At 44.4% G+C, this 13,007-nt stretch overlaps 1 protein-coding gene across 1 annotated transcript in view; it reads right to left on the bottom strand.

The window, feature by feature from the left end:
• Nucleotides 1-621: 621 nt before the first annotated feature.
• CDK18 (cyclin dependent kinase 18) overlaps nt 622-13,007 on the bottom strand; it is an 85,029-nt gene continuing 72,643 nt past the window's right edge. Inside the window, exons 13-16 of the mRNA XM_063142719.1 lie at nt 11,937-11,979; nt 7,051-7,141; nt 5,711-5,788; nt 622-2,779 (exon numbers count right to left, since the gene is read on the bottom strand). Coding sequence (XP_062998789.1) covers nt 2,745-2,779; nt 5,711-5,788; nt 7,051-7,141; nt 11,937-11,979 — 247 coding nt within the window. The 3' untranslated portion in view covers nt 622-2,744. The remainder of the gene's footprint in view (nt 2,780-5,710; nt 5,789-7,050; nt 7,142-11,936; nt 11,980-13,007) is intronic.

Below are 13,007 nucleotides of genomic sequence, written 5' to 3'. Positions count from 1 at the left end.
ACTGCTATACCTGCAAGACTTCCAGAGAAGGGCAAATCAGTCAGTTGTTGTTTCTATTCTCACTGCTGCATGGTGATCTGGTAACTGTAAGGAGGCAAGAAGCCCGAAAGACAATGAGAGCGGTGGGGCTGAATTTCATATATGGATTTGAGTTAGCTAATCCATACTCTGACTGCAGGCTTTCAAGACTATTGTGAAACCTGCTAATTAATGGTCAAGCTGGCCCATCTGTCTGTGCGCAACAGGGCTTTTGTTAGGAAATCCATGCAATCATTAGGACAAATCTCTCCTAACCCCAAATTCCTTATCTTGAAAAGGGGAATCACTATTTACATAAGCAATACAGTTTGAAGGTCACTAAGGGCTCATCTATACCAAGCAGGATATTCCACAATGAAAGCGGTATATAAAAGGCAGGAGCCGCACTACTGCTTTATAGCGGTATTGAAGTGCCCTGCAGGATCTAAACGACTGCTTTATAGTGGTATTGAAGTGCACTGACAACTTTTGGGGCCCATGACACTAAAGCAGTAGTGTGGCTCTTGCCTTTTATATACCACTTTCATAGTGGAATATCCTGCTTGGTGTAGATGAGCCCCAAGTCTCCATCTCCTTCTCCCTTCAACTGGCTAGCCTGGAAATGTCACAGATTCGGAGAATGGAGACAGTAACTTGTTCCTCCTTCTGAAATTTGCTGCCTGAACTGACTATTTCCATGATAAGGTCATTCCTGTGTTGGGAATGTTGTTCAGAACACATCCTGCATGATTACTGTGCCAGTGGAAGTACCACTAAATCAAATGACTCTATTAACAATTGTCAAAAATGAGACTTTGAAGGAACCTGTTTCTCAGAGGCTGTACAGTATGAATGACGTAACCATGACAAGACCTCATGGCAGTCAAAGAGAAACCTTATCTGATTACAAGAATCTGCTCCTTTCAGAAGAGACTTTATTGAGCAATTGCCCTGCACCATTCACAGAATTTTATAAGGGGTCCAGACAATGTCTCAGACTTATAACCTTCCTGTGTTTTCCTACCACTCCTTCCATCTTTTTTCTTACTCCAGAAAATTAGTTTAGGACACAATCCTATGCATGTTTAGACAGAAAAAAGCCCTACAACTCCCAGCATGCCCTAGCCATGCATAGGATTGCACCCTTAGAAGGGAAAGAGGGAATAGTTGCACAATGCCTTCTGATTTGCAGCGCTAGAAGACATCCAGCTTAGAGGACGCAAGCTTTCTGGTTCTACTCCACCCAACTAAAGTGAAAGAAAAGTGACAGAAATTCAGGTTCCTTAAAAAAGGAAAAAACCTTTCAAAGCAAGATATTTTGAGAATTAGTCTGCCATCTGGGGACCTGTTCCAAACTGGACCTTGCTTGATTGGCCTGAATGGGACCTGCTCCTGACTAAACAAAAGAAAAAAAAGCAACTACAATTGATCATAATACAATGTATGTTCCATATGGTTGCAATCCTATGCACATTTACCTGGGAGTAAACCCTATTAACACAATGGGGCTTACTTCTTCTGAGTAAACATGCACAAGATTGTAGTGAGCATGCATGTGTGTGACCAGAGTCTTTGAGAAAGTTTTCTGATTATTACTAAGTGCCATTCCTGAGTGACATGGGCAAGAAATGAAAAGGGCAGGCACATCTTCGGGTATTGGTCACAAAGGCAGAATTTGCTACAGGAACCACAAATGGAAGGAAGGCTCAAGTTCTTTCACATTTTACAGTGAGCTTTGATAAAGACTCAGATGCTTTTGCAGTTCTTGAGTTGGAACTCCGTTCTCTTTTGTAAGGAAAGTGCATCTATTTGTTTAGTGGCAGGTTTTTGATGAACGATCCATGGGATGGCTTAAAGAGATTAAGTTTATAATAAATCTAATAAAGCACGATTTAGATCATGCTCTGCGATCTGAAACCAACTTGTGAGAAAGCCTAAATCTGGATTTGTGTGTGTGTACGTAGCAGCTTGAGTTCAGAAAACAAACACTGGAATGAGAGGGCCAAGAAAATCCAGCAAAAGGCCTCCCCCACTCCCATTCTCTCTCCGAAACCTTTGTACCTTTCAAAATTGAGATTCATTCTTGATAACAGAACAGAGGAAAAACAAAGAAAAAAGGCTCTCCTATTATTTTTTTGTTGCCCTTGGTTAAAACGTAAAGTTTCCTTTTCAGTTCAAAGGCAGACAGCTCTGCCTAAGAGTGGATCAAAGGGCTTTCCAGCTGTTAATATCATACTCATCGTGTTTGCCTGTTGTCCTAGGAGTCATCTCATGATGGGGGGGAAAAACAAACAATGGAATTCAGCACATTTGTCATGACATGACAAGAAGCAAAGCAGGTGTTGATTCTGCAGTGAGATCCTGGTCTTTGCTTACTGCCTTCTGTTTTGCTTCTCTCTACAGTGGTGGCCAATGAATGCACCCACGTTTCCGGCCCCACTTGAGGGCAGTCCACTGCTGGATGAAGATCCTTGCTCAGATAGAGTATACTGATATTTGTGTGAAGAACGGGGGCTGGACCAGGCAGGCAGGCACCAAGTCTTCTTGCTTTTCCTGACTGGTGAAAATTGTGGAATCCTGGAAAGCAGCCTGGGACTGCAAGGCAGTTCCTGTACTGTGTCCCCAACTGCTATCATTCCGGGGATGAGCTCCATGGGATCTCTGTGGTCCACTCCTCTTTCCGTGCTTTCATCTTCCTGGTGATGCATTGAATGAGTAAACCAGGCTTAAAATATGCTTTGTCTCCTGTTCTTTCCTCGAGCTGGGGGAAAAAGGGGTAAGAAAAAGAAGGTTAGGAGAACCAAAATCTGCTGCTTGGAAGACTTGATAGAAAAGGAGGTTTCAAAGAGGAATGTTCCTTCATGGGACAGGTTAGTTACATATTATTTTTATTTATTACATATACTGCCCATAGCCGAAGCTCTCTGGGTGGTTTACAAAGATTAAAACATGGAACATTAAAAACAAATATACAAAAGTTTAAACCATAAAAAGCATAAAAACAGATATGGTGAACCAAGAAACAAAAAGGCAGCACTTCCTCATGATCTAAGGTTGTGACAATCATTAAACTATCCTCCCTAACAAGATTGCCTTCCTGTTTCTTAGGTTTTGAGGCATACTTATGCCTAATACAGCTCAAGCTTTGTGAAGAAGGTAATAAAAGTTCCAAGTTTGTAGACATATAACATAGCCACTAGTTCATGCACAGACATTTGCCTTCCAGGAAATGTGGCACCTGAATTTCTGTACATGGATGTGGTCCAATATAAGCTGTCACTTCTTGACACTTCAGCAGACAAGAGCATCCCCCAGAGGGATGTAAAATGAAAGCTCCTGCAGATGGTCTTGTTAATCGCTTTTCTCCAGATTTAGAGGAGGATGGATGCTCAAGACTTTGTGCAACATTGTATGTGGCTAAAGTGCCATAGTTTCTTCTCTGCTGTGTCGCTCAAGAGCTAAGTATTCTAAGGTGTACATTTCCCAAAGAATAATTCAAATTACCAGTTCCCCATTAAAATCCTGGGGAATTTAGGCACTTATTGTCACAATGCTCTCTACAAATACACTTGTGTGAGGGCCACATGGATACCGTTGTTTTTATACTGTTTATGTTTTTGATGGTTTTAAATTTTGTATACTTTTTAATGTTCACTGTTTTTAACTTTTGTAAACCGCCCAGAGAGCTTCGGCTATGGGGTGGTATATAAATGTAATCAATCAAATCAAATCAATCAAATCAAAACTTTGGGCTTAAGTATTCTGCAATAGCTGGCAGCTAGGAACTTTTTAAATACCAAGACAGGAAAGACACAACTAAGACAGGACTCTTTATCCATTTGTCTGTGGTGCAGAGTGTAAAAAAAGCTGCAGAGGAGTTTTACCGAACCATGAAAATACTGAAGATTCTCAGTTCAGTCAGTGATGCAAAGATGACTGTTTATCTCACAGTTTCATTTGATAACTAATATTCCCCTGTGCAGCCTGAAACACGTGGGAATCTTGAATATTTTAGTGGCTCAATAAACCTGCTTTGCTTTGAATCTGCATTTGTGCCGCCGTCTTCTTTTGTGGCTCCCAATACGTCTCCCATATCATTCATCAACATTTCCAGAGAGGAGGGGAGAGAAAGTTGACAGTGGAACTAGAAGCGTATAAATTAAACAAATGTGAATCATTATTAATGTACATAGTGGTCCTGTTCAGAAGACACCTTAAACCATGGCTTTAACCACAGTGGTTAAGCCAGAAAGCCAGGCTGTGTTCAGAAGACACCTTAAACCGTGGCTTTAGCCATAGTGAATAAAGCAAAAAGCCTTACTCACTGTTGTTAAAGCCATGGTTTAAGGTGTCTTCTGAACATGGCCTGGCTTTCTGGCTTAACCAGCATGGTAAAAGCCATGCTTTAAGGTATCTTCTGAATGGGCCCACCGTATTCTATTTGCAAAATTCAAAAGTTTCAAGCTTTCTTGCTTGAATTGTGCAATTCTCTTGTTCTATCAGAACCCTAACTGTTGGCCTCAAGCTGATTCACACATAAGGAAGGGTTCTGCATCAGGATGGATGCCTGCATAATATAGGAAGAGAGCCGTCCAGTCTCTTCTCCAGCTCTAAATGTTTATACTGATTTAAACGAGACAGAATCACAACAGTTGCCAGAGAGTGGCTCTGGACATTATAAGGTAAGAAGGTATATTGACATTTATGGCATAGCAGCAGCTTAGTGCCCCACTCACTAGGACAGCCTTCTCCAACCTTGCACCCTCCAGATGTGTTGGGCTGCAACTCCCTTCATTCCCAGCAAGCATGGCAAAGAGGCTTACAACTCCTGCAATTGTTGCTTGCAACCCCCATAATCCCTGGTCAGTATGGCCATGTTGGCTGGGAATAATGGGAGTTGCAGTCCAACATATCTGGAAGGCACCAAGTTGGGGAAGGCTGCATTACAACATAATCTGTTCCAAATAATTTCAAAAATCTGAAAGCCTGGACAGTCAGCCAATAGGGCTCAGGAACCCAATAAGGCTTCCCCAACCTGTTGCCCTCCAGCTGCATTGGACTCCAAGCCCCATCATTTGGCCAAGTTGGCCAGGGACGATGGAAGTTGTAGTTCAACACATCGGATGGATGGGCAGAGAGAGGCTGTTGTAGACCAATGTTGTCACCCAGAATCTAGGCTACGTGCAGAGCAAGCAACTAGGTTTGTAGAAGGGCCAGCTGTGCATCTGAGAATCAGATGCACAGCAAGGCATGGTTAACCCTGAAGGGAACACTAAAAGTGTACATGGCTGGGCATGACAAAGAAGCTGCACCAAGTCTGGGTTTTGCCTGTTTGTTTTATCCAAAGCAGCATAGGAATAAGTGTGAAAGAGGGTTGGCCTCCTGGAGTCCACTTATTAACTCTGCCATGGAGCTGATGTGCGCTTTATTCCTTTGTTTCCAGTCCCACCTGTTAACGGCTGATGACTCCATGCAACAGTTGCCCTGGACAGCAAAACCAAGACTGAGGCAGATTTCAGATATACCTCAGCTTCACTTTTTAGAACAGCAGTGGTGACCCCATCCCTAAAGACCCACGTGCCATGAGATGAAGTCCTGGCATGACCTCTGAGCGCATCGCCCAGCAGTGCAAAGACCAGGCTTTTCTGCAAGGCCTTTAATCCCACTGGGGGGATTAAAAACAGGTACCTACCCGAGTGCTGGTAGCTTGAACCTCGGCAGCCAGGGTCCTTTTGAAGCTGAATTTCCTTCAGAGAAAAGATGGAGGCAGCTGGAGGAAAAGGGAGGTGGGGATGAGACAGAGAGAGAGAGGAGGGGGCTGAGAATGACCTCAACATTACAATTTCGGCGAGGAACTGAGACTGACGTGTAAATGTGTGAAGAGGTTCCATAGCTGAAACTGAAGGGCACAAGGCACAGAGTACATTCCTCACAGATCACCTGCCATGTTTTTTGAGGAGTAAGTCCCATTAAGTTCAAAAGGGTTAGCTCCCAAGTAAGTGTGCATAGGATTGTAGGCACAAGGCACACATTTTGTATTACAGAGAACAGTGGCTGCAGTACAAGCTTGGGATGTTTTGAAGGGGGTAAACTGGGAAGGGGCAGGAAGACCTGAGCATGAGTTTTAAGGTGTGAATAATGTCCTTCATTTTGTGTTCCTCACCTAGCACTCCTGAAAGCCTTTCCAAACAGTGTTGCCTGCGCAAAGAAAACGCCAGGTCTTGCCAAATCTCTCAGGGGAAGTTCTTCCTGGTTCTCCTCTGCATTGAGGTGCCCTCCATCCCTGAGAAATAGCTTTCTCTTTGTCCTCAAACTACCTTCTAGAGCCCAGGTGTTGGGACAATGTAACTCCTTCTGCAACTGCAACTTTTGTGCATTAGTGCCGCAAGCATCTGTTGGACAGTGCTGATTTTATCGACAGTCTGGCAATAACTGCTCCCCACCCACCCCCATGGCTTGCGCTGTTTTGAAAAGTTAAAGTCATCCTGTCATTTCAGTTCCCACACCTCTTTCTATTTCTCCCCTCCTCATTTTCGAAGGCTGTGTGCTCTGGCTCTCTAGCATTGAAACGGACACCTTCCACAAATGAAAACAAAGCACTTAGTTGTGGTCAATGCTCACAATGGTAAGTGCCTTCTGGGAAAGGGCTTAACGTGATCAGCAAGCAGCACCATCATTCATACTCAGGATCTATTATACTCTTTTCTGATAAACCCTCCTCCTCCTCCTCCAGTGCTATCATCTGCATGACACAGGTTCAAGACCAGAAAGCCAAACCTACAGACATCTGCTGAAATGCAGCAGCTCAGTTGTGTACACATACATGCCCCTATCTCCAGACAGGGATCAGCAGCAATGTCATGCACAGATTTCCATTGCTAGCAATGGAGAGACAGGAGAGTTTGAGCGCACTGGGCTTCCCACCTTTCTGTAGCCAGCCACAGGGAAATGTCAAGCCAAATGTGTATATCTCAAAGACAGGAGAGAAGAGGTAAGAGGTCCTGTGCGTCAGTGATCCAGATGGTCACTTACTCTCGGGAAGGAGGTGCACCCGTTCACCTAGGGCCATAAAGTAAGGGTGTCGCAGGGCCGATTCAGCAGAAATGCGTCTTTTGACTTCATACTAAAAAGAACAACAGAGGAGGAGGAGGAGGGGGAAAGACAGATTACACATCAGTTTGTGTCCAGTGATTTACATATTGTGCTTCAGATGCTGATTTAAGTATATAGGCATGTCTGCACAGGAGCTTCCCTAACTCCTGGTTTAGTGTCTAACTGGAGGCCCAAGAAAGAAACAGTAGGCCTGTTAAGACGACAGGCCAAGCCATGGTTAGGCCGCTAACCCTTTTGCAGTAAATGGTTAGAGAGCATGTTTAAAATGTGGTTATTTAGCCACCATGGTTAGGAATGGTTCACACAACATGACATGCTAAGCCATAATGTTTACCTCAAAATGCTTAACCACTGTCACTCAGCGTGTCATCTGAATAGGGTTACTATCAGAAAAAACACAATTTTGCAGTACCCTCTCTGGGTATTGCCACCTACTATGTTTAAAACTCTGCATTGTTCAACTCTCAGCAACCCAAAGTACCTGGTTTGTATGTCACAACAACCCATGACCTGGCATTACATGCAAAGCAGGTCACTGGGCCTATTCAGACAACACACTAAGCCATGGTTAGGCCACTCACTCTTTTGCAGAAAATGGTTGGTGAGCGCGTTTAAACCATGGGTAGGAATGGTTCACAAGAAACACTAAGTCATGGTTCACATGACATGCTAAGCCATAATATTTCACTCAAAATGCTTAACCACCATGGTTTAGCATGTTGTCTGAACAGGGTCACTGAATAGGAAACAGACCTTTGGTGATCTTGGGCAAGTCCCATCTCTTTCAACTTATCTTACTTGGCAAGCTTGGTTCTGAGGCTACAGACGTTGCCCTATGGCATGGTCTGTCAGGTATGCTTTAGGGTGGATTCCTGCATTGAGCAGGGTGTTGTACTCGATGGCCTTATAGGCCCCTTCCAACTCTACTATTCTATGATTCTATGTTTATTTAGAAGCAAGTGCCACAGTGTTCAGTGCGGCTTACTCCAAGGTAAGTGTGCAAAGAATATAGCAAACTTTGCCATTTGCTTGATGCGAATAAATATAATCATCACCATATAATTTGGATTATTGTCATGTGTGCCTACGGTGACTGCACAAAGGATGAATCAACTGTAACAATCTCTGCGATTACGGAATGAATAGGTTATATGTACACTAGTTGGAAGCAAGGCAATAATGGAAGCTGGGCATGAGGAAGTCCATTGTACCCAAGAAACTACATTTTGTACTCTAGGTTGGTTCAGGGTATGTTAAGCAACTGCTTTAGAGGAGAACAATGTCTCTTACGAAAGCTAGAATAGGAGCAAAGGAATCTTGGCAGCAGAGAGAGGCCAAACCACCCAAGTGTCAACAGCTCTTGGAGTTAATTGATTTAGATTTAGGAGGCTTAATATGATCAAGATCAGATCAAGAATGGAAAAGCCATTGTGTCAGTTCCCCATTATAATTGGACATTTTGCATTTCCATGTGTAAATCCTTTTCCAAGAAATGGTTTACATATTAAGCTCCACTTTGGCCATTTCTACATCTCTGAAGCTGCAAATCTTACCTTACACATTGCAAGTGTTGCTGCATTTTAGAGCTATGATCTCCTGACTGAAGCCTGGCTCTAGCATCTGGAGAGCCCTGGATAGGCTGTCCTTGGTCTCCCTTTGTCCCCCCGCCCAGGTGCTGGGTGCCCTCCCGGCTAACTTGTGGATGGACACCTTGCCTACCAGGGTGCTGGTCCATAATAATGTCAGCAGCAGTACTGACTGGAGCTCCAGCCCATCAGCCCCGCCATCTTAATTATGCCACACACACTCCACCTTGGAGGTACATAAGGTGGGGCTGGTATAATTAAGATGGCAGGGCTGGGTGTCTAGGAATGTGGCCTGGAGCTCTGATCAACGCTACTGCTTGCCCCCACTCCTCACCCCTGCCAGCCAACCTGCTCACCCAGTAGCAGCATTAATGGCTCAGCAGTGGTGAGCTCTGGGATGCATATCTGAATTTGCTGACCCCAACATCCTAAATTAAACTGGCCCCGCCTGTACCTGGGGTGGGGTGGGGGCAGGGCTGGCATAATTAAGACTACATGGCTGGGGAGTCTTGGTGTGCGGCCTAGAGTTCTAATCTGCGTCATCTCACTCAGTCCCCACCAACCACCACTGTGGGTAGGCTAATGGCAGGGCAGCTGCCGTAGTCACAGTGGCTGCAGGTCCAGTTTGTTCTAGGCCTGGTGGCAGCAGCTTCTCCCAGGCTTACTTTTCATTAGACCCCAGCCAGAAGCCAGTTTCACTCTTCTCCAGCTGACTGCAGTCTATCCTTCCCTTATTTTGGAAATCTCCAGTTTACACTAAGACCCAAAGTCTTACTTTCTCTAAAGTAAATGCAGGGCCCCCAATTTGGACTGGGGCCCTAGCATGGGGAGGACTGGGGAAGGGGGCTTTAACCCTTTGTGCACACTGCTGTGTTCCCAATCCAGATTAGGCCCACACCTGTAAATTTTATTGCCAAAAAATGTGCTTACTTTAGAGTAAGAAAGACGTAGCTACAACTTCAAAGTAACATGCAGGTTTGTCCTGGATGACTTTCCTTGCAGCGCATATGGCCACCGATAAATTAAAACTAGATTTCAGACAATAAACTGAAGCCAGATTTCAGAAAATAAACGAAAGCTAAAGTTCAGAGCAAGTGTGGTGCAGCAGTTAGAGTGTTGAACTGGGACTTGAGAGATCTGGTTTCTAGTCTTCACTTAGCCATGAAGCTTTACTGGGTGACTTTGGGGTAGATACTGACTCTCAGCCTAACCTACTTCACAGGGTGGTTGTGAGGATAAAATGGAGAGGATAACCATCTAAGACACCTTGGGTTCCTTGCAAGAGGAAAAGAGGTGGGATATAAAGATAATAATAAATAAATATTTAACCTTCAGGTTCCCCAGTTGTTAGGGGGACATGGGCAGAAGGGTACTATTGCATCCATGTCCTGCTTGGTCAACAACTGTTTGGTCACTGTGTGAACACAGTGCTGGACTACGTGGACACTTGGTCTGATCCCGCAGGGCTCTTCTTATGTTGTTGTTGTTGTTGTTGTTGTTATTATTATTATTTATTGCATTTTTATACTGCCCAATAGCCGAAGCTCCCTGTTACGTTACATTAGAGAAGCTAGGTCAATGGCTAGTGAAGACTCAGAGTGAACGATACAGCCAGGCTATGTTTACTTCAGCCTTTGGCAGTTCAATCAATAATGGTTTTTATGGCTACTGCTCATTTCTTAGCATTTCATATTATTTATCGTTGTGTGGTGGACGTTATTTTTGCTGTTGTAAAACCAGGAAGAGCTGCCAGGAAGAGATATAAAACTATTTTAAAAGCATACATACAAACAAACACATTGTTGCTCTTTTACAAATAGGCCAAATTATACTTTACACTGGCAACTCTGAGATCTATGGTCTGGTGTTCTATTTCACTCATGTCTACCAGTAGATCGAGATCTACCAGTAGGACTCCAGGAGATATGCAGCAGATCAGCAAGGGCTTCCATGTCTCAGTGGATTTAACACTGTCAACAGGAAGCCTTATTTCCCTCCTAAATTAGGCTGGTGGAATCAAGAAAAGAGAAAAACAGGAGTAGATTAGGATATGAAAGGATCTCTGTGCAAATTCCAGTGGTGGTACTTTCAAGAAGTAAAATGGATAAATGGATATAGCTGTTTTTACGCTTTAAATTTTTGGTATATTTGTTTTTAATGTTCATTGTTTTTAACTTTTGTAAACCGCCCAGAGAGCTTCGGCTATGGGGCAGTATATAAATGAAATAAATAAATAAATAAATAAATAAATAAATAAATAAATAAATGAGAAGTTCCTTGGCTGAGCATGTTGTGAAATTCTGTATCTCCCTTCCCAAGCTGCTATTTTGTGCTTGGCTCTATCTGGTGGACCTCAGGGTTCTTGGGCCAATCTACACCAAGCAGGATATAACACTTTTAAAACAGTAGATGTAATGTGTCCCGGGCCTGAACAGTTGTCATAACCCTTATAAACCATTATAAGCAGTAGTGTAGATCCTGCCCTAGTGAGAAACAAAGTAGATCTGCAAACCTTACGCCTGCTGACCCCTGCTCTATGTCACTCCAAACCACTGGTCTATTGGCAAAGAAAGGGGACTTAAGCGAGAGATTTTCTCTTAAAATAGTTTCTGAACCATTCCCAAACAGCAAGGGTAAGGAAACTGCAGCCCTCCAGATATTTTGGACTACAATGCCCCCCTACCACCCCCAATCACTGCCCATGCTGGCTGGGGGCTAATGGGCATTGGAGTTCATCAACATCCCTGCCATATGGACACACCAACTCGGCCTTTTTTTTTACATCCAAACAAATCCCAATTTCAAGAAGCCTTTATAAAAGCATTGAGACTCAGAGAAGCAGTAGAAGTGATGCTTGGAGAAGCGGCTGAGCACCATTTGGATGGATCCCCTTGGATACAAGTTGCTTGCTGGAATGTTAGCAGCTGTCCCTTTGATGCCTTGTGCTCCTGGACCTTCCTTGTTAAGAGAAGGTGCTGTTGCGCCATGTCCTGCCTTCTTGGTCCCTGGTCATGGACTAGATGGACCCTTGGTCTGATCCAGCATGGCACTTCCTATGTTTATGTTCTTAAGTGAGAATGAGAGGTTTGGTCATTGGGAGAGAATCAGAGGTGCTGTCATTGGCACTAACCCCTTGGAACATGGGGCAGCAGCTGTGCAGCAGTTGGGGAATGAACTGTGACATCTTTGGTGTCTAGCCTAGCAAGCAGGGCCACCTACCAGGAGGAGATTCGTCAACAGGTCAATTCCTTCTGTGTCCAACCTGCAAGAGAAGAAAGAAACCTGCTAGGTGAGATTCCTCTGCTCTAAAGCAAAGCCATTAACCCTCTAGAAAATAGTTATTCACAGTAGGGATGTTGGAGGAATCCGCAATGGATTCAAATAGGTTTGGATTTCTATGAATCTGAGCTACAGATTCTGCAGTAGACCTGCACACATTCCACAGAGTCGCACAGATTCCGCAGTTTTAAACTGCGTGTGTGTGTGCGCGCGTGCAAATGCTCACTTGTGCTAATGTTGCACTTGTGAAATGTGGAATGAAATTTTCATACATCCCTCAAAAAAAGCTGTTTCCGTCAATGAGGAGATGAGGGAATGGAAGATGCCTGGCAATCCGTGAAACACAGATGGAATGGATTTAACAATCTCTGTACACCTGCAGCTCACAATTGGCAATTTGAGTTCTTGCTTGGGGCAGATGCATCAGGGTCAAAGGCGTCTCGGTTTGCCTCTGGCAGATTGAGCTGCAGAACACTGATGCCACCTAGTGGCAACACCAGAAAGACCACTAGGAAGAAGCGAAAGATTTTATGGGCCCCAGTCCTCACCTGGAAATAAAGAGGATGGGGATGGTGCATGTTTAGAAGAATTCTGCACATGCAGCGATCAGCAGATTATTGACACACCATTCTGCAGGTGAATAGAGATCCTTCAATCACCATCATTGGTTCCCTGTGTCTGTTTCCGTAGTGCAGCCTTCCCCAACCTGGAGCCCTTGAGATTAGGGATGTGCTCCGCTCCGATTAGGAGCGTAGAAGCAGTAGCGGATTGGCCTGCTCCGCCTTACCCAGAGGCGGAGTAGGAGCGGACCGCGGACCCCCTAGAAGCAAGGCGAAGAGAAGCGACCATTTTTCGGAGCTCCGAGTTCAGGCGGAGCGCTCCGGTCGCCATCTTGAAAACATTTCGCCATAGGATTGCATTGCGGCAAATAATCGCGCATAACTACGTTGTTTTTGAAGCTATCATTCTGGAAATTCTTGTGCACAGAGAGTCGTGGATGGGGGTCATTTT

The sequence above is a fragment of the Elgaria multicarinata genome, chromosome 1 (assembly GCF_023053635.1).
Source record: "Elgaria multicarinata webbii isolate HBS135686 ecotype San Diego chromosome 1, rElgMul1.1.pri, whole genome shotgun sequence".
In the NCBI taxonomy this organism is placed as follows: Eukaryota; Metazoa; Chordata; class Lepidosauria; order Squamata; family Anguidae; genus Elgaria; species Elgaria multicarinata.
The sequence above is the reverse complement of the archived record's forward strand: the minus strand, read 5'-3'. Positions and strand labels throughout refer to the sequence as shown.